The following is a 22,023-nucleotide window of genomic DNA, read 5'->3' as shown; positions in this document are numbered from 1 at the left end:
CGAGAATTCGCCTTCTCCTCCCCCGCCCCGAACTACATTTCCCAGCGGCCCGCGCGGCCGAGAGCGCGGGCTCGACCAGCCCTTCCTTCCTTCCTTTCCTCCCTTCCTCTCCTATCAGCCGGTCGCAGCGTGATGACGCAGACTCGCCGGGCGCTGACGAGTGACGGCGTTCTGGCTCGCGACCGCAGCGGCGGCCTTAGCAGCGGCAATAGACGCAACAGCGGCGACTGCAGGGACGACGGCGACGACGGCGGCGGCGGCGGCGGCGGCGGCGGGGCGGGGCGGGCGCTGTGCGCAAAGGGGAGGGGTAGGCGGGCGGCGCCGGCGCCTTCAACTGCGGCAGCTACACGGCTGGGGCGTGCGGAAGAAGAATCCCCATCAGCCGGCGGCAGACTTAGGCCCGAGCAGCGCCGGGGACCGCTCGCGTTGTCCTCTGCGGGGGGATCTCCATAGAGACGGTGACACACAGAGGCGGGGGTCCGCGGGAGCCTGCGGGACCGGAGAGCCAGCTCCTCGGCCTCTGTGGCCGTCTCCCCCCGCCCCCCCCCCCCCACCTCGTTGCCGCCGGCGCGCATTCTCTTCTCCGCTCCTGCTCGCCGCCCCGCGGTTCCCGGTGGGCCTGGGCCCCCGCTGTGAGGGCAGCGCGGGCGGACTCTTGGGGGCTGGGGCCGGGCGAGGCGAGGCGGGGGGCGGGGGTCCTCTGAGGCCGCCTCTGCCTCTCCCGCCCCGGAGGGGGAAGCCGCGGAGGCTCCGCCATGGCCTCGGGAGCCGGAGGCAGAGGAGGGGGCGGCGGCGGCGGCAAGATCCGGACGCGGCGTTGCCACCAGGGCCCGATGAAGCCTTACCAGCAGGGGCGACCGCAGCACCAGGTAAGGGAGCACCGGCGCCGTGTGTGAGAGGGGCCCTTCCCGGGCCCACGGGGCGGTGGGGGGGAGGGGAACTGGGCGGGCGGCGACGGGGTGGGCAGGGGGGGCGGCCCTGGCGCCCCACGTGGAGCGTCCGGGAGGCCCCGGGCGAGGCGGCGGGAGCCGAGGCCGCCGGGGCGGCGACGGGAAGTGGGCTTGAGGCCGGCCAGCCCTGCGGCGCACACGTGTGGCTCGGCCGCCTCTCTCCACCCCCGCCCCGCACCCCGGCCCTCCCTGCCCCGGGGCTTTCCCCGGGCCGGGGCGCAGGGCGGGAACACGAGTGCGAGGCCCACGGTGGGCCCAGAATTCTGTCCTTTTTTTTTTTTTTTTTGGCGGGGATTAGGAGCTTGGAGAAGGGGGGGTAATTACTCATGTCCCTTAAGGGAAAAGGGAAAAAGCTGTGGCTGGGAGCCCCCCCTCCCCCCACGCCTGCAGATTTCTAGTCTCCCGCGTTTCAGCGCGTGCGGGAAGGGGGGCTTGCCCCAAGGGCTCTGATCCTCACCCCGCCGGGGTACCTACCTGGGGATTGGCGGGGGCGCTGTTACAGGGAAAGTGGAATAACTTATTCTCCATCCTTTAAATTCTCCATCTCCCCGTGGCCCTCCCCGCTCTAAGAGCCCTGGCTTATTTTTTTATTTTCTTCTTCAACCGGGTTATGGTTAGTGGCACTGGGGCATTTTGAAAGATCAGCCCTCCCCGGTCTAAGAGCCCTGGCTTATTTTTTCTTTTTTTCTTCACCCGGGATATGGTTAGTGGCACTGGGGCATTTTGAAAGTCCCTCTCCGGACTGACGTCTTTTTTTTCCGTCGCGAGGCTCTTCCTTCCCCACTTTTGTCCAACCTTTCTTCCCCCCCCGCCCCACCCGCGCGTTTTATTTTCTAGACTAGAATTGGCCATTATGCACAGTTGACCGGGACTCCAGTTCTGATCTCATGCACAAAATATTTTAATATTGCAGTGGGTATTCTAGAAGTTTAGGTACTTCGACACTACAGGGATGTTGGTGGTCTTGAAATTTAACCGCCTTGTGCACTCGTGGGTGTTTGAAATTATAAAAAATGAGTTTATCCTCAGACATTTGATTCTGAGAAAGTTCAGTATTTTAAGTTTTGCTTGTTTGTTACGGGGGATTGAGTGGGAAAATGTTGAAAACCTTCTAATAAAAGTCACTTATAAAACTTTTCACTGATACTAAGGTAGAAAGTAAGTGTGGGCCTTAAACCTATACAAATGAGTATAGCAAAAGGGTCTTATAACTTCTTGCATACTGTTAAAGGTAGACTTCTAGATGGCTTTATTCCGGATGATGATAAATAGTTAACACTTAAACATGTTTGGTGCTGTTGTTAAATTGTATCATTAAAAACAATTTTAAAAGTAAAGATTTGGGAGAAGTTTCTTAATAGTGAGATTCGTAGTTTATAATATTAGGTAGCTCTCTACTAATGGTTACAAGTCTTCTCGTTACTGTCACCTCCCACCAGTGTTCCCCCAGATAGACTTGGTTTTCAAATTTTCTTTGTGAGTAGCAAGATTAGAATTCAGGTCACAAGCCTGGCCCTTTAACCTAATCCTTTTGTTGTGAGGAAGTTTGACACATGTGCTTTCTGGTTTTTCTGAAAAATAAATTGTCTGAGTGCTTTCCTTAGGAGAAAGTTACTACATAAAAAATGAAATATAAATACAGATCACTGGATAGTCTGGATGGAGTTTAGAAAGGAGCTCGTATATTCCAGGTGGCAAAAGCCAAACTCACACCTTATTTTTAAATATACTTGGATAAAAACCTAATTTGACGGAGATGATGCCTTAACAGCATAACAGTTGTGATCCAAATTGTCTCTAAGACAATTTGTTTTGATTTGACAATTTGATTTCAGACTGTGCAGTTTTATTTTAAAGTTTGGTAGTTTATCATTTCCCCCTGTCTAAAGTATTCAGCTTTTTGCCACATCCATTTAATTGAAAAAAGTACATTTGTAGCTTTTGAACTGGGATTAAATATGTTTGGGAGTTTCTTAATCAACTCTGCAGGTATTATTAGTATTGGCTAATACGGTTGGATAGCATAACTCACTGACTCAATGGACTTGAGTTTGAGCAAACTCCAGGAGGTAGTGAAGGACAGGGGAGCCTGGCGTGCTGCAGTCCATGGGGTCGCAGAGTTGGACGCGACTTGCCACTGAACAACAACAATTAGTGTTGACAATTACTACCAAGAAAAGTATCCAGGCATATACAAAAGAATATTTAATTTGAGAATTTTTTAAAATCTTAAAATAAGGATGTTCTTTAGTCCTTACCAAAACTTTTGTGAACTTGTAGACTATCTGCTTGCTGTCAGCTATCCTAGGCTGTCACCTCTGTGTTTAGCAGCAGCTGCTGAGTCATCATGAATAGCATGGAGCTTCATGACATGGCATGTTTTATACTAATGTATTTTATTAAATGTCCACTGGTTTCTGGGCAAAAACAAAGTTTTTCGGTTGTGCAGTTGAGGGCTGAAAGAAGAATGAGAGATCTGGCTCAGTTAGTGGATCTTTGCCATTGCTTGTCAGGATAACTGGCTTGTGTAGTCACATAGTACCTGTGACTTTCACATGTGTTCCACTGACTTGCAATTTCCTGTTTTGACTTCTGGTTTAGCTCTGCTGAGGTATATCTGAAGTTTACATTTTTTTCCTTTGAACTTCTGAGCTTTAAAATGACATCTTGCTTGAAGTTGTGGAGAGAAAAATTCGTTGTCAGTTAACTAACTGAAGGGTGGTAACTTAAGTGAATGTGAAGAACAGCACTGAATGATTAAAAGTTGATCATTTTCACCTGCTTTCTTCCCTACCCCTTAACTCTTAGCCCAGATGCATTTAGGAAATGGCATCATTTTTCTAGTGGGAGTGAACAGGTCCCTACAGAGTGTGTGGTTAGTTCTTGTTGCCTGTTCAGTCTCTTTTCCCATTTCCTTTTTGTGTAGATTGTCACATCCAGAAAGTGAGCTCTGGAGAGGTCAAACTGCTTTTCTTAATAGCTGCTACAAAAAGCGTGAGCCCATGGGCAAATCAGAACCTTGCCTCTTGAAGAATCTACTGCCACCTCCTGGTGAGAGGGAAACTACTTATTTTTGCCCTTTTTTGGGGGGTGTGCTTCAGAGGTTTTTGTCTTCTGGTTTGGAGCTAAGGGAATCCACTCATTTTATCTTCCTAGAGGCAGCTTGTCTTCCAAGTCAGTTTCTGCATTTAGCTATTTTTTTGGTGGGAGTGGGTGGCGAAAGCTCCTTTATCTATTCAGTAGCTTAGATCAGGAGTCTATAAACTTCTGTAAAGGGCCAGATAGTAAATATTTTAGGTTTTGTTCCTGCATGTTCCTTGTTTTTATAACTCTAAAATGTGTAAAAATCATCCTTAGCTTGAGGCCTGTATGAAAACAGGCTGAGGGCTGAATTTGGGCCGCAGACTATGGTTTGCCTAGTATTGGCTTATAAGATTGTGTGGTGGTTTGCTGTTTTGTAGCTTCTGTATGATATTTTGTCCCAGAGAATTATGTCCTGCTTGGTATTGGATGTCTGAAGAGAGTTCTCAGTTTTGAAAAGGAGGGATATTTAAAGATTGAATGCATAACTCATCCCAGAAATCCCTGAGTATTTTTGACTTTTATCTTTATTTGCTTTATACTAGATGTTTAATACTGTCAGCGAAAACAAATGGACATAGTTTTTGAAAAAAGTGCTGTAAACCAATCAGAGCATCTGGGTTTGAATCCTTGTTCTGCCCAGGCTTGAAAAGTTCTCTCTGCTTGATTTACTCATCTGTAAAGTGGAAGTCTGTTGTGAGGGGTTGAGTGAGATAATGTAAGTAAAGAAGTAAAGCTCTTAGAACTGGGCCTGGCGTATATAGTAAGGACTCCTTGGAAACTGTTGTGGTTAAATAGAACCTTTTGATTTAAATGTTTAGTCTCTGATTAGTAGAGATATCTGTATTTTATATACCCACATTCAATCTTTTATAGGCTTGTATTGGATTTTACAACTTGTTTTCTGAGTAATGAGGCCAAACCTTTAAACAGCCTTAGACTATTTAAAAATGTGTTATTTTTAACATTTTTCTCATAGATGCCAGTCATTTAAGTGTATAGGAAAATAAATCCACATACTGTTTAATGCATAGTAGAAAATTTTGTTTGTGATGAGAAGCCCTTGTGTAATAGTTTATCAACTTACTCACCAATTTTTCTCATGACAAAAAAAGCCCAGATGTCTGCATTTCCTGGAAAGCTCTTTGAAGCAGTTACCTATTAGTTTGAAATAAAATGGTCTGATGTCACTAATCAAAGCCATTTCATTAGGCACAGAATATTATTGGAAAGATGTAATATTAATGACCTTGTATTTTCAAAAGTGTTTTACTTGTAGCTGCTTAGGTTATGGTTGTGGTTGTAATATACTTTTCAACGATTCTTCTGTGTTGGGAAGCCCAGTTGAAAATTCTTGCCACCAGATACAATTCACTGTATTTACTGTCTGAAACAGAGTGATAGAATGTCTCTTCTGTCTAAAGATATTTCAGTTTCCCTGCCTATTTGCTTGTGACTTAATACACTTACCTCCAGTTTCCAAATAGATTGTGAAAGGAAAGCGACAATATCTTTTTGGATAACTTTCAGTGGGTTAAATTGCCTTAGGCTTTTATTGGGTCTCCTGTTGCTAGTTTGGAGGGTCTTGTAGGGAATCCTTTTTTTGCCCTTGTTGTTTGATTACTGTTAATCATCTATTAATTCTACTTCTGTAATATGGATCTCTAAAAATAATTTTCATGTTTTTCCTTCCTGAATTAGTGTTAAAGAGCCTTAAAGGAGGTTGAAAATTGTGGCAAGTTATAGTTTTAAATTTTTTTTAACTAGAATAACTTGCATGCTCATGTTTTTTGACTTAATCTCTTGACATTGAAAAGAGAAATGAAACGTATAAAGAATGGATGGAAATCCATTTACGTGGCTGGAAAGATTTAGACTTGTTGGATAGGGAAAGCTTAACTATAGGTTGTAAAATGTGACAGATAACAGCTTGGGTTAAATTCAGATTATTGAAATCAGGTTCAATATTACTGCATTAGAATTTGGGTACTTTCTAATAGATAAATTTTTAAAGTAAGTAATGTAAGAATGGATGTATTAAAAACTGGAAATAACTGAAAGATTAGAGTAGCATCTAGGTTTTTACTGTTTAGTGTTAAAGATATTTTATAGTTAGATATTCAAGTCTCACATGAAGTCTTTGGTTCTAAGCCCTTGTTCTTCACTTGGGGTTGGATGGAGCAGGGGGAAAACTGATTATGGAGTCTATCTGAAATGAGACTTACAAAAAGAGTGGAAAGAGAAGACTAGTGACATGGGAGTTGAGGGAGTTTGAGAGAGAGTTCACAGACCCCTAGAAGAAAATTAAGGGTCACTGACAAACTTCAGCAAAATCTAGCCCAAAGAGCAGATGAAAGTCAAAACAACAGTGTCTTCTGGGAGAATAGGGCCCCAGAACTTTCAAACTGATGATTATGTTTGATATTTATAGTGAGAGATCTAGTAAAGTTTATGTGAGAAAAGAGATTTTATAATCTGAATACTACTGTTTAATGAAGATAATGTGAAGAAAAGAGTTGAATAGAACTGAAATCAAGAAAACTATTAGGAACAGAGCTAGATGTAAGAAGGAGGAAGTGCTGATACGGAGAGTGTCTGCTTATTCTGAGACTGGACATTGATGAGACGATGTATAGGCAAAGAATTTCTTTTTCATTACAAATGAGTTCTGCGTTTGGATTGTAAAAGAGCCTTACCTTACCTCAGCCTTCTTTCATTAACCCTTGAACTCAGGTTAAATATAATTCGAAAAGCTAATGTCACAGTACCTTACAAATTGAATGTACTTACTGTAAGTGTATAGTATTGAGTTGAATTTACTTCTGGCCGCCAAGTTGAGTACTTGTTCTAAATCTCAGTGGCAACATAATGAGGTTCTTGTTGTGGTTTGTTTTGCCAAATGAAGAATCCTTAGTTCTTCGGGAGAAATCCAATCGTTTTAACCTGTCTAGGTTTAAAGTTTTCCACCTATAATCCTTGAATTTAGCTTCATTACTTAGGATCATCTGGTGTAGACTTTGCTTTGGGGCTACAAGAAGTATTTTTAAGATTTTAATACTCTGTTTTGATGCTTTTTCGGAGCCATTCACTAATTTTTTCTTTGACTTCTCTGCTTCTCTTCATGTTCTTTGTGTTATTTATCGTTTCAAAGGATGGTTTGGTTTTTCCCACGCTCTTGGGTAGTCTCACAAATGGTTTTTTGGAGGAAGGGCTATTAGTGTGGCAATGAAAATATTTAAACTGAAACTGTTATACCAAGCAAATGTATTATTTATTTTTTGAATTCTAGGATTACTGATGTCCCTTTTTTTAGAAACTTGCCACAGCATATCCCATGTGGGAATAAGAAGTTGGTTGATTATTGCACCCGTAGATAAACCAAAATCATGCAGCAGCTAATCTGCACTGTATAGACCTGTTGCTGCCTTCACAGAGCTGGTCCTGTAGCGGAGGTGAGAGATTGTCATCACCATCCCACTTGACAGATCCCCTTCACGTAGGAAGTACAGGACACTATTGGTGCATGTGAGTGAGTGATGGTCCTAGAGTTGGGGGATCAGAGAAGCTTTTCTTTAAGAAAACTACATCAAGCCAATGAAGCCTCAGAAAGTGGAGAGGAAGCTACTCTGGTAAAGTTGGGCTTGAGTATTCACTGCTTAGCAGACCTTTACTCCATGTACCTCTGTTTCCCCCTGAAGGTTAGGTTGTTTGTGTTTAATATCACAATGCAGGGAATTCCCTGGCTGTCCAGTGGTTAGGATTCTGAGCTTTCACTGAGGAGGTCATGGATTTGATCCCTGGTCAGGGAACTAAGAACTCAGGCTGCATGGCCAAAAAAAAAAAAAGAATATCACAAAACGTTCTTTCTCCTGGTTCCATACAGGAAGCTGATTTGCCCCATTCCTGGAAAGACCTGAAACGTCTTATCTAAATAACTCTTGAAATAATAGCCTTTATCTCAATAAAAAGGCCCTTAATTGGTAATAGAGTCAAAGAAACCTTTGGTAAGAAAACAATTTTTCCCCTTTTCTAGCTCTCCTTTTTTTCCCTGCTTTCTATTAGTGCCTGAAATTCATAAAAATTGGCAGCCAAGGAAGTGCTTCTCCAAACCTGTATGGTAGAGAGGGTTTCTCACTCTCTGTCTGCCTTGTTCTCTGCGTGGTCAGCTTTCTTTTCCCTCACAGTTCTCCAGGGCTTCCTTGGCGGCTCAGACACTGAAGAGTCCACCAGCAGTGCAGGAGCTGTTCTTTAAACTTGGAGTATCCGGTAGTAGATTCTTTACTATAAATAAATGTGTTAAGTCTTTCAGTTCAGTTCAGTCACTCAGTCGTGTCCCACTTTGCGACCCCATGGTCTGCAGCACGCCAGGCCTCCCTGTCCATCGCCAGCTCCCAAAGCTTGCTCAAATCATGTCCATTGAGTCAGTGATGCCATCCAACCATCTCATCCTCTGTCATCCCCTTCTCCTGCCTTCAGTCTTTCCCAGCATCAGGGTCTTTTCCAGTGAGTCAGTTCTTATCATCAGTTGGCCAAAGTGTTGAAGCTTCAGCTTCGTCATCAGTCCTTCCAGTGACTATTCAGGACTGATTTCCTTTAGGATTGACTGGTTGCTCTCCTTGCAGTCTGAGGGACTTGCAAGAGTCTTCTCCAAAACCACAGTTCAAAATCATCAATTCTTCAGCGCTCAGCCACCTTTATGGTCCAGCTCTCACATCCCTATGTGACTACTAGAAAAATCATAGTTTTGACTAGACGGACCTTTGTTGGCAAAGTAATGTCTCTGCTTTTTAATATGCTGTCTAGCTTGGTCATAGCTTTTCTTTCAAGGAGCAGGCCTCTTTTGATTTCATGGCTGCAGTCACCACCTGCAGTGATTTTGGAACCCCAAAAAATAAAGTCTCTCACTGTTTCCATTGTTTCTGCATCTATTTGCCATGAAGTGATGGGACCAGATGCTGTGATCTTAGGTTTTTTGAATGTTGAGTTTTAAGCCAGCTTTTTCACTCTACTCTTTCACTTTCATCAAGAGGCTCTTCAGTTCCTCTTTGTTTTCTGCTATAAGGGTGGTGTCATCTGCATATCTGAGGTTATTGATATTTCTCCCGGTAATCTTGATTCCAGCTTGTGCTTCGCCCAGCCTGGCATTTCTCATGATGTACTCTGCATATAAGTTAAATAAGTAGGGTGACAAGATACAGCTTTGACGTCGTCCTTTTCCGATTTGGAACCAGTCCATTGTTCCATCTCTGGTTCTAACAGTTGCTTCTTGACCTGCTTACAGATTTCTCAGGAGAGAACAAAGGTGGTCTGATATTCCCATCTCTTAAGAATTTTCTGCAGTATGTCATGATCCGCACAGTCAAAGGCTTTGGCGTAGTCAATAAAGCAGAAGTTGTCTTTAACTGGGAATAAAATAGATTCAGAAGTATGCTTTTTTATGTTTTACTTCTTTTCTATGTTTGATTTTCAGAATTCATACTATAAAGTAGATAGATTTGAAAATTGGTATAAGTGGCATGGCATTTGAGATAATGTCAGAAATGGTTTAATTTTGTTGTTAAGCTTATTCTCACGGTTATGTTTATATTGGCCTTAGCTGGGAAACCTGTAATTGAGTTTTTAGATGATTTTAGTACAGTGTTCTTCAAATTTAATTTGCATAAGAATCACCTCAAGAGCTTGTTAAAACAGATTTCCATTTCTAACGTGATCTTAGGTGACATAGAGGCTGCTGGTCTGAAGACTTCCAGTTTGAGGACCACTGTTTTCGGTTTTGGAACAAAAGGTTACACACGGATTCTCTCTCTCACACACACACTCGTGCGTGCACACACACACCCATATGATCAAAGGGGAATTTCGAGGGATTTAAGTAGTTATTTCAAGTCTATTAGATTAAGCATTTGTTACCAAGGTTTCTAGAAGCTTGGATAGCATGTGCCAAGGGCACATCTACATTTGGGTCTTTGCACTTTTTGTTTCCTAAGTCTGTAATACTTCTCTGCCAGAAATGCGCAAGGCGCCTCCTCACTTTTCCCAGGTCTTTGCCTGTATAACACAGCTGCCCTGTTTTGCTTTCCTGCTGTATTGTTGTCCGTAGCACCAAATCACCGTGTCCTGTGTTACATGTGACACGTGTTTGTCTCCCTAACTTAGAGTCTCAGTTCCAAGAGGGCAGGGACTTGTTCCCTGCTTTATCCCCAGTGTTCTTGCCTGACCTGTAGTGTATGATCAGTAAGTATTGATTAAATTAATCAAATGAAGTAAGACAGTGTTTGCTTTTATCTCTGTTAGATAAGATTTTGAAATATTCATCAGGATAAGCCTCTTTCCTGGTCCATTTATGTACTGTTTTACAGAGATAAAAGTTGGATGTAACTTCTGGGTAATAAGTGCTTCCTGGGGCATCCCTGGTGGCCTCCTGGTTAGGGCTTGGTGCTTTCACTGCCGGTGCTCCAGGTTTGATCCCTGGTCTGGGAACTGAGGGCTTCCCTGGTGGCTCAGCTGGTAAAGAATCTGCCTGCAATGTGGGAGACCAGGGTTCGATCCCTGGGTTGGGAAGATTCCCCTGGAGAAGGGAAAGGCTACCCATTCCAGTATTCTGGCCTGGAGAATTCCATGGACTATGTAGTCCATGAGGTCACAAAGAGTTGGATACGACTGAGCGACTTTCACTTTGACTGGGAACTGAGATACCAGCATGCTGCCAAAAAAATGTGTTTCACCGAATATGGTACATGTGTTCCATTGTTGCTAAAGAAGATAAATCCAATGAACTGGCTGACTTTAATTTTCATGTTAATTAGAAAACAAATTTAACGAAAGCACATTGCTGTATCAGTTAAGGACCCAGCAAAAAACAGTTAACTCCAGCTGAAATTTCTTATAAGAGTCTGCTCAGAGATAAATGCTGGTGGTTAAAGGAATACATAGGATGCCCAGAGGCTAGCAGTGGTGGGAAGCTGCCACCTCCCCTAGGACTGGACAGATAAAGGGAAGAAACCATGTAACTGATGTGGAACAAGGGCTGGCTGGCTGGAGCTGTAGTTTTAAAGATGGGGTGTTTGAGCCGAGAGAGCCCAGGAAGAGAGACTTCACTTTCCTTCCATCCTCTGATAGCTAATGATCTCTAGAATTTCTCATGAGCCACTTTGTTGAGACAATTATTGGAGATGGTGTCAGGCAAGGGCAAGTGAGGACTGGTACAGAATCAAATTTGTGATTTGGTAGATTTTATTGTGTAGAAAGAACTGTTTATTAAGAGAAATAAACTTCCTGGTGGCTTTCCTGGTGGCTCAGAGAGTAAAGAATCTGCCTGCAATGCTGGAGACCCGGGTTCAATCCCTGGGTTGGGAAGATCCCCTGGAGAAGGAAATGGCAGCCCACTCCAGTATTCTTGCCTGGAGCATTCCATGGACGAGGAGCCTAGCGGGCTAATAGTCCATGGGGTCACAAGAGTTGGACGTGACTGAGCGACTAACACAGCCAGATAGAAAACCGTTAAGTAACAGGACAGGTGAGAGTCACGGCTCCAGTTGGGAGATGCGCAGGAAGTAGTTCTGTGAGCCACATTGTACTCAGCGCTGTCTACTCTAAGCCTTGTTTTTCTGGTTGGTGGCTTCCTGTTCTGATATATTTTAATTAGTGTCTGACTAGTGCCCCACATACGCTTTATCACGGTAATGGAATATTAAGATTTAAGTATACGCAATTTTATTCACCTCTTGTAGAGGTAATTGTATTGTGATTTCCTGAAATGTGTTTAATTTCCTAATCTCTTTAACTAGATTGGTGGTTCTCAAAATATAGCATACATCAGAATCACTTGTGAGGGTTTGTTAAAACAGGTGAGCCCTACCTGTTTTAGGGTTTACTGAATTAGGGTTTACTGAGCTTACTGTAACTTTTCTTGATTTTCTTGATGACTTAGGGTCATTTACCCTGTAGAGGGATATTGAAGTATGGGGAGTATTTCTTTCTAATCGTGCTAGTATCTCCTCTCTCTCTCACTGTAATATTATACTAAGCTGCTCTGTGCTGTGGTTAAATAAATTGCTTACATTTTAGTTTAGAGAAAAGAGAGTTTGCAAGCAAAATTCATGAGTTTCAGTGTGTGAGCTTTTAATATCTATTTTGACTGTTGAATTTTTACTGATTTATTCTCAACAATACCTACACATGTGTGCATGTTAAGTCACTTCAGTTGTGTCCTACTCTTTGTGACCCTATGGACTGTATAGCCCTCTGTGAGATTCTCCAGGCAAAAATACTGAGTGGATTGCCATGCCCTCCTCCAGGGGATCTTCCCAACCCAGGGATGGAACCTGCCTCCCTTACGTCTCTTGCATTGGCAGGCAGGTTCCCTAATGCTGGCACATCAGTGACCTTTGGTTAAGAATGGTGTTAATTTAATTTGTGCTGTGCTTGCCTCCTTAGGTGAGTAGAGATCACAGGAATCTCATAATACTTTTAGTAGCTAAACACCTTAGAGGGAGTTTACGCAAGGCTTATTTTACATATTACATGAATTTTTCCTATAATGCTTCATATCAGGTATGCCTTTTGGGTGTCAGGGAATGTTTAACAGAAGAATTCCTGTGTGCTGTTTTTTGTCTCCCATAAACCCTCTGCTCCTTATCAGTTCCGGGTAACAGGAACGAGTGGGGCGGCACGCTGCTCCCAGGGCTGAGGTCACGGGATGAAACGCATGCATGGATTTCCTTTGGTAAACTTCTTCCTTACTACAAAACCGCCTAGTCACGACCCACTTTCTTGAGGTATGGATTGTCTTCTGACCTTATGACCATTGTTAATTCCCTGTTTCCTTGGTAACGGTTGCTGTAGTCTGGTTTTCTTATCTTTATCATTGTCAAAAGAAATTCCTTGTACTACAGCCTATGTATACCCACACAAAGATCATTAAAGCACCTTTGTTCCACTAGAGACTTGGGTCCCCTTGTCGTTCTTTCTCTCTCTCCCTCCCTCCCTCCCTCACCCCCCACTTCGGCTAATTCTTCTCTGGAGCGTGGAAACCTGCCAAGCTCACTTTCCTGCCTGGGCTTTCAAGACCTCCTCGAGAGGACGCCCTGTGCCTTGGTGAGCAGTACAAGCCCTGTTCAGGGCTTTATTGGTTCTCTGCGTAACCCGGGGAAAATCAGCCTCTTTCTCTCTTTTGTTTTCTTATTGTCCACTGCAGACCACCAGGTTCCGGTCCTTTAAAGGACCGCAACATTTGGGTCCTTGCCTGGTGGTCCAGTGGCTGAGGACTCCCATCTTGCCAGTGAGGGGGCCCAGGTTCAGTCCCTGGTTGGGTCACTAGGTCCTCATGCCACAACTAAGACCCAGTGCAGCCAGATAAATACGTAGGTGCATGTATTTTTAAAAGTATGCCTTTTTGAAAATTTATATCTTGAAAGCACTTTCAAGAATTTTGGAATATGGGGGAGTAAATTAATATTTAAATATAAACAGCAAAATAATAAATGTGTTTTTATAAATACTAAATCTTGGAGTAGGTATAAAATCTTTGCCAGAAAAGCTAGTACTGTGTAACACTAGCATAGAAAAGGGGAGCAGTGAATTTGTGTTTCTCAATAGTATTCCATGACTGTTGGCTTCATGTGTTGCTAGAGATTTTACATTACAGATCTGTTCAAAAATTCTGTTTGGAGCAAAAATAATTGCTTTATTTCCTAGTTGTTACCTACACCTTTTCAGATAATCAGAAGATACTGTCCAAGTGCCTATATCAGAAGTCTCTTCCATCTTTTCTATTGACAGGATTTTTCAAGTCCTCTTTGTCTTGGGTTTGCTTTCAACCTTTATGTATCCTACCTTAACTTTATTGCCTGAAACTGGTTACCTCACCCCAGTTTGTTTCTGCTGACTTTTTTGCTCATTGGTAATGAAATTATCAGTGTGTGTTTCTGTTAATATTTAGTAAATTGTGAAGTGCTTTCACATTATTTCATTTGTACTTCATTATAATTTGTATCGAGTGATGGTAGGAAAGGATGTTGTTCTTATCTTACCTAGAGTAAATCCTAGTACAGCCTACTGACCCCCGAGTCTATGCTAGATATTCCACAGCAGTTGTGTTTGTACCTTGGGCACATTACTTCATTATTCTTCTTCATTCGTCAAGTGGCACTGTTAAAAGCAGTTTTATAAAATTGTTGTGAGGAGTAAATTGAATAATATGTATCAACTGCTGAGAACAGTGTCTGATAATGAACATTAATAATGCTGATAGTTGTTGTACCACATCTTTTTCTCCCTTTAAAAGTTGCTGTAATAAAATTCTTGGTTTTTAGGCAACATTTAATATAACAAACTTTTACTATCAATGAAAGTCTTAGATTTTTTTATGTTGAATTTGTTGTTTTACTGCCTTTTTATTTGTCTAAATTTTTGTTGTTAAAGAATGTACAGTAAAATATTTGCTTGAGGAAGCTGTTGAAGGTATTTCTCTTGCTTTAATATGCTGGGATCAAGATGGCTACCTTTTGTCTGGGATTATAGCATTTTAGTGCGTATCTTACTACTAAATCTAAAATTTATATTGTTTAGTTGAAAGCCTGTTGGAGTATTGGCTCATGGACACATGCATGTAGAAGAAAGAAAAAAGTAGGAATTTCATGAAGTCTATAGAATTTGTAAAATGCATTATGTCATTGTTAACTCAAGTAACTAAATTTAGGAAACTTTGTTGGAAATAGTTATGTTTTGCTTAGTATGACTTTCTGTATATGGGTACTTATTTTAAAAGATAAATTTCTAAACTGTCTTCCATGTTTTCCTCTTCAACAGGGCATTCTTAGCAGGGTTACAGAATCTGTTAAGAATATTGTGCCTGGATGGCTACAGAGATACTTCAGCAGGAATGAAGATGTATGTAGCTGCTCAACTGACACAAGAGAGGTGCCGCAGTGGCCAGAAAATAGGGAAGATGACCATGTATACTCCGATGAGGAGAGTGCGAACATTCATGATGGGAGAATCACTCCTGAGCCTACAGGCAGTAATACAGAAGGTAAATAGAATGTGGATATTTTGTTTTAAATGATAGGCTTTCATGCCTTAATCTAAAATATTTTTATATTGCCTAGCTGTGGTAAATCTAATTGTGTAGTACAGAAGCCATGTTGGAGGCTGATGATCACCTTCAAATTGGCATCTTTTTAATTTAGCAGTTTTCTGTTCATTAAGGGAGGTTAAAATACTGTATCAGTTGAGCACCAGCTCTGCTGTTAGACATTGGGTTTGAATTTTCATACCACCAATTGTTAGTTGTGTGATTTTGGTCAAGATAATCTGTTCCCCTCTGTACCCTCATAAGTGGTTTTGAAGAGAGTGAGTGTGAATGGGTCCTGGAACTAAGAGAGCAGTGTGGTAAGGCCCCCCACAGCACGTGGATTTGGGTGTGGTGGCTCCCGTCCCACTCAGCTGGGCTGTTTCCTTAATCTTACAGTGAGCGGCCCTGTTTTAAATGCGTTTTGGATTTACTTAAGGCGTTTTGTGAGGTTTGCAAATATTTAATAGCTTCAGGTAACCCGTGAATGTGGCATATTTGGGACTTTTACTCTGTCATTGCACTTTATGTATTTTGTATAGCTTTAGTGAGATGTACGTCACGTAACAAAGGGTTCACCCATTTAAAGTGTATAGTTCAGTGATTTTTAGTATATACAGAGTTGTTCAGTCACCACAGTCGATTTTAGAACATTTTAATTGCCATCCTTCCCTACCCCATCCCCCTAAAATCCTATACCCATTAGTAGTCACTGCTCATCCCTACCCCTCCAGCCCCAGGCAACCACCAGTCTGTATCTGTAGATTTGTCTAGACTGACATTTGATATAGATGGAATCATAAAATATGTGATCTGTTGTAACTGGCTTCTTGCACTTAACATGATGGTTTCAAGGTTCATCCATGTCATGGCATGTATCAGAACTTCCTTTTTATTGCCAGATAATATTTCATGGCTTGGATAAACTACATTTTATTTATCCATTTACCAGTTGATGCACATTTGGGTGGTTTCTACTTTTGGAGTATTGAGAACACTGCTTTTTAAAGTATTCCTGTGCAGGTGGTTTCTTGGATTGTGTTTTCTCCTGGGTAGGTACCTAGGAGTAGAATTGCTGGGTCATCTGGTAGTTGAACATTTTGAGGAAAAAACGGTTTTTCTAAAATGACTACACCATCTTACCTTCCCACCGGTGGGGTGTGAGGAATGCAATTTCTTTACCCTGGCAGTGTGTGAAGAATGCAGTATCTTTACAAATACTTCTTTGTTTTTTTTAAATATAGCTCTTCTGGTAGATGTGAAGTGGTATCTCTTCGTGATTTTGATTTGCATCTCCCTGATCACTAATAATGAGCATCTTTTTGTGTGCTTACTGACCATTTATATATCTTTGGAGAAATGGGCTATTCAAATCCCCCTTTTCCATTTTTCACAGGTTATTTTTCTTTTTATAATTGAATTGAAAGAGGTCTTGACATATTCTGGATATAAGTCTCTTATCTCTGTATGACTTGCAAACATTTTTCTCCCATTTTAGCTTCTTGATGTGTCCTTTGAAGCACAAAAATTTAAAATTTTTGAGGTCCACTTTATCTCTCAAGTATACATTTCTTTTCAGTTTATATAGTTTTTTCTTTCACCGCATGTTTTGACTTCCAATTACAGCAATTTTTTTGATAACTTAAATCTTGTCTTGCCTCAGTAATTGATGTGAATATGTGCCTATTAATTTTGGTATACCTAGTAACTTATTTTCCTGCCTGATTTGCTTTTAGTGAAATCTAGTGAGAGTAAAATGGGCTCAAAGAGGGATTCTCTTAAGTTTTCTTAGTGATACTCATTTCGGCTTAGTCTTTTTTATTAGAGTAACTTAGGGAGTTTTAGTAGCTCTACTTTTCAAGATCTCTTTCTAATATACTTGCAGCAATCATCTGGAGGTTTTACTTGGTAGGTCTCTAGGGTGACTGCTTCTGACATCGACTGGGACCCCAACTTCTCTCTTTTGACTAGAGACTTGTAGTGTGCACCAGAATATATCTACCGTGACTGAAGCTTTTTCCATCCTAATGCTTGTGGGGATTAACTAACTTGAATAATTCAGTTTAGGTGTGAGATAAATGGAGTGTCTCATTGTACAGCTGTGAGGTTCCTTTTTGTGTGTTTGTACTTTTGTTGAAATGATGGCAGTGGTCTGCCAAGGTTTATTTCCACTTGGATTTTATTCATTATGTTATTAAGTTTACACAGTAGCTTTCTATTATATATATATATGTGTGTGTGTGTATATATATATAGTACACACACCTTTGTGAATAATTTCTAAATTTAAATTATTGTGGAAATTTTCAAACTACAAAAGGAAGGAGGTGGATAGTACATTAAACCCCTTGGACCTGTTAGCCAGTTTCAAGGACAGCCAACTTATGGCTGACTTTGTTTTCCTTGTTTCCACATCTGTTCACTCACCTTCTCACTCGAACTCCTCTGATTTAGAAGCAAATTGTGAGCAGCTTTTGATACTAACTTCAAAAACTTGGCATTTTCCCTCTGTCTTGTCTTAGAGCTGACTCCTGCTCCTGTCGTAAAATCTGTAAGTTCGAGACAGTTCTCGTCTGACAGTCTGCCTCCGTCTTTCTCAAAGTATTCAGTACTTACAGTCACATAATGTGTGACTACAGTATCAATTGATAACTCTGTGTGATCAATGTAGATCTTATTCGATAACGATCTAAATCACTTTGTTTACTCTGTGAAACATTCTTAAATTTGACAGTGCATTCTCAAAACAACTTAGACATACTTGCTCTTAAAGTAGTGTAAAAGTATTGAAAGCTTAAAATAATTTAGAGGTAACAGTCCTGCATATTGCTTACTAATTACAAGTGTAACTCATATTAATAGTAACTGGAGCAGGAGAATATTGTACATCCTTCAAATAGCACAGTGCAGTACGAACAGTTACAGAATCTGTAGCCTCTTTCATATCTGTTGTCTGCAGCTTTCTGCTTTTATGTACCTCCTTGTATTGCGTGTTTTAATGATGGTGAGCCATTAGGTGTCTAGATTTCTTTTACTCGGTTAATGGCATTAATCGGTGAGGAACCTCAAATAATGTACAGGATAGATTATTACTGATTCAGTGAGAGTTCAGACCTCTGAGGGGGAAGCCCATTATGGTGCATCTAACATGCTGGTCAGCCGTGGATTGAAGTTGTAGACTATACTGGCTGATTAATAGTGTGATGTCATAGGTGTCCTCTTAGAAACTGAGCATTTATGGTTGATGTGAATCTGTAGATGACATGACCTAATTTAGTCTTACTATCCCCAAATGTGTCCTTTATTGGGCCTGGTTTAGAGGGTAAGGAAGCTATATAAACCTAAAAAACTGGCATTGCTGTTAGCAGCATGCCTTCCAGTAGAAGTGTATCATACTAGATTGCTTTTTCTCTATGGCTTCTGTATATTCTAGATTGAATAGATGTCTGCCAATATCTAGAAAATATCCTATGGGATAAACTGCTGCAGGGGTGAGAGAATGGGTCAGTAAAAGCACTTTTAGGATCTACTACAAAATTAGAATACTTGATGCTTTAAGAACCATTTCAGCCTATGTGTATATGAATCCTGACTGTGGAGAAATTGAAATATGATAATCTTTAGATACCAATAGATGTAAGTGCCAATACCAGTAGATTTCGAAGCTCCTGCCAGTTTCTCCCTTAACTTGAGCAAACTGGGTAAGAAGTTATTGCATTAAACACTAATTTCCCGCTCCCTTTCCCTCAGCCCCTGGGAGACACCATTGTACTTTTGCTATGACTTTGACTGCATGCTTCAAATGAGTATAATCATAAATATTTTTCCTCCAGCGACTGACATCTCAGTTAGCAGAATGTCTTCAGAGTTCATTCGCACTGCTGTATGTATCGGAATTTATTTCCTTTTTACAACAATAACATTCATTGTATTTACCACATTATTCATTCATCTGTTAATGGACACTTAGGTTTCTTCCAGCTTTGGCTCTTGTGAATAATGCTGTTAGGAACATGATTGTACACATCTCTTTGAGACTCTGCTTTCACTTCTTTTGGATATATACCCAGAAGTGGAGTTGTTGGATCATGTGCTGATTCTGGTTTTAATTTTTTCTGATAGTAGCTGTCCTTAGGAGTGTGAAGTAGTATCTCGCTGGTTTTGATATGCATTTCTCTGTTTAGAAATGTTGAGAATCTTTCCATATGTTTGTTGACTGGGTATCATCTTTGGACAAGAGTCTGTTCAAGTCCTTTGCCCAGTTTTTAATCAGATAATTTGATTTATTGTTGTAGGAGTCCTTTTATGTTCTGGGTATTAACACCTTATCATATGTATGATTTGCAAACATTTTCTAATTTTATTTTTATTTCTATTTTCTATTATTCCTTACGTTGCCTTTTCACTCCTGATTATCGTGTCTTACTGCACAAAAGTATTTCAGTTTGATACAGTCCCACATGTCTTTTTTTTCTCTTGTTGCCTGTCATATCTGAGAAATCATTGCCAAGATCAGCATCTTAAAGCTTTTCTTTTTTTTTCTATAAACTTTATATTTTGGAGTCTTATGTTTAGATCTTTAATCCATTTAGTGTTTATTTCTGTGTATGGTGTAGGAAAGGGTCCAGTTTCCTTCTTTTGCCTGTGGATATCCAGTTTTCCCAAAATTATTTATTGAAGAAGCGATTCCACTGACTGGTGTTGGCGCTCTGTCAGGGATCATTTGGGATCATTTGACCGTGTATGCAAAGGTTTATGTCTGGGCTCTCTGTTCTGTCCTATTGGTCTACATGTCTGTCTTTATGCCAGCACCATGCCTTTGATTGCTGTTTTGTATAATTTTTTTAAATCAGGAAATGTGACATCTCCATTCTTATTGTTGTTTTTCAGGATTATTTTGGTTATTAGGGGTCCATTGAGATTCGATAGGAATTTTAGGATGGATTTTTTTTCTGTTTCATCAAAAAAGGGTCATTGGGTTTTTTAAAGGAATTGCATTGACTCTGCAGATCACTTTGGATAGTATAGACATTTTAAGAATTTTAGGTCTTTCAATCTAAGCACATGGGATGTTTTTCCCTTTATTTACATCTTAAATTTCTTTCAGCCATGTTTTGTAGTTTTCATCATGCAGGTTCTTTCACTTCCTTAGTCAATTCCTGAGTGTTTTATTCTTTTTGATGCTGCTGTTTATGGAATAATTTTCTTATTTTTCATTGTTAGTGTATAGAAACAAAACTGATTTTTGCATGTTTATTTTCTATTTTGCTACCATGCCAAATTTGTTTACAAGTATATTTGGTCACTAAAGTGTATTTTGACAGTAGATTAAGCAAGTTAATTTCAGTTAGTTGAAACCTTGCTTGGCTAAAGAATATCTTAAATTGGGCTTATCACAGGAGGCTTCAGTGTTTTGAATTGAAGTTATATTTATTATATAGTATATTTTCTTGAAGCAAACACTTTTACTTTGATGGTATGTTGCTTTTCTAAACTCAGTGTTAATAATGTTGTTGCTGTTCTCTTTAGAACCGTCAACAACTAGCACCGCTTCAAATTACCCAGATGTGTTAACAAGGCCTTCTCTTCATCGGAGCCATCTGAATTTCTCCATGTTGGACTCTCCTGCGTTACACTGTCAGCCCTCCACATCTTCGGCATTTCCCATCGGCAGTTCTGGATTTTCCCTCGTAAAGGAAATTAAAGATTCTACCTCTCAGCATGATGATGATAACATCTCAACCACCAGTGGTTTTTCTTCAAGAGCTTCTGATAAAGGTATTCTTAGCATTTGGTAGTATATAATTTTGGTATTTGGAAATAAATTTCATGGGATAATTTTTTTCTAACTTGGCTGTCATTTTCATTTTCTATTTATAAAAACATTGGCCTTGTTATTAGTGTTAGCACTGTGCATTGCATATTTTTATTTCAGATATAGCTGTTTCAAAGAACACTTCGGTGCCACCTCTGTGGTCCCCAGAGGCTGAACGTTCTCATTCACTCTCACAGCACACTGCCACCAGTTCAAAAAAACCAGCATTCAACTTGTCTGCCTTTGGAGCACTTTCTCCTGTGAGTCCTAATTTGATTTGATTTAACCACATTAGTTTTGAGTGCTTGTCTTATAATTTATCGTTATGTTTCTGTGCAGTCACTTGGGAACTCTTCAATTTTTAAAACAAGTCAACTTGGAGATTCTCCTTTTTACCCTGGAAAAACAACATATGGTGGGGCAGCAGCTGCTGTAAGACAGTCTAAACTACGAAACACACTGTATCAGGTCAGTTTGAATAGAAGGGCTTATACCTTTTTTTCTTTTAAATAATAAGTAACTATTGTCACTCAGAAAAAGTTTTGGTCCATTTATTCTTTGGTGAAATGATAAAACTGTGGGTTACATTCTTTTCATTTAGGAACTATATTATTATTTTGGACCAAAGTGAACATTTTATCCATTATTTGTGTGTGTGTGTGTTTTAGAAAGTATGGTAGTTAGTTCCTTTTTTGAAAAACTGAGGTGTAAGTAACATATAGTAAAATTTACCCTTATCACAGTATTTGTATTTTAACTAAACACATACAGTTGAATAACCACTTCTGCACTCAAAATACTGAATAAACATTTCCATCATACCAAGACATTACCTTGTGCAACTCTGTAGACAAGCCTTCTTTGTACTTCCACCTCTTGGCAATCAGTATCTCTTTTCTTTTTCTGTAGTTTTGTTTTTTCCCCCAGGATGTCATAACTTTAATCATACACTATGTATTTTTTTGAATATGGCTTATTCTACTTAGCGTAATGCAGCTATGCATTATGCAGATCAGTCTGTTTGCATATACCAATACTTAATTGATTTTTATTGCAGAGTTATAATACAGTTTGCTTATCTGCTCATGAGTAAAAGGATGCTTGAA

At 40.5% G+C, this 22,023-nt stretch overlaps 1 protein-coding gene across 3 annotated transcripts in view; it reads left to right on the top strand.

The window, feature by feature from the left end:
- The first annotated feature begins 298 nt into the window (after window positions 1-298).
- Window positions 299-22,023, top strand: part of NUP153 (nucleoporin 153) — a 62,418-nt gene continuing 40,693 nt past the window's right edge. The window contains exons 1-5 of one of the 3 annotated variants that reach the window (XM_070456182.1): window positions 299-869; window positions 14,841-15,063; window positions 20,632-20,880; window positions 21,038-21,177; window positions 21,257-21,385. In XM_070456182.1, the coding sequence (XP_070312283.1) occupies window positions 756-869; window positions 14,841-15,063; window positions 20,632-20,880; window positions 21,038-21,177; window positions 21,257-21,385 (855 nt within the window). In that variant the 5' untranslated portion in view covers window positions 299-755. Of the gene's footprint in view, window positions 870-10,706; window positions 10,765-14,840; window positions 15,064-20,631; window positions 20,881-21,037; window positions 21,178-21,256; window positions 21,386-22,023 lie in introns of those variants that run through there. The other 2 variants (XM_070456181.1, XM_020893677.2) reach the window with 2 other exon arrangements.

This window comes from Odocoileus virginianus, chromosome 27, assembly GCF_023699985.2.
Source record: "Odocoileus virginianus isolate 20LAN1187 ecotype Illinois chromosome 27, Ovbor_1.2, whole genome shotgun sequence".
Classification (NCBI taxonomy): Eukaryota; Metazoa; Chordata; class Mammalia; order Artiodactyla; family Cervidae; genus Odocoileus; species Odocoileus virginianus.
The sequence above is the reverse complement of the archived record's forward strand: the minus strand, read 5'-3'. Positions and strand labels throughout refer to the sequence as shown.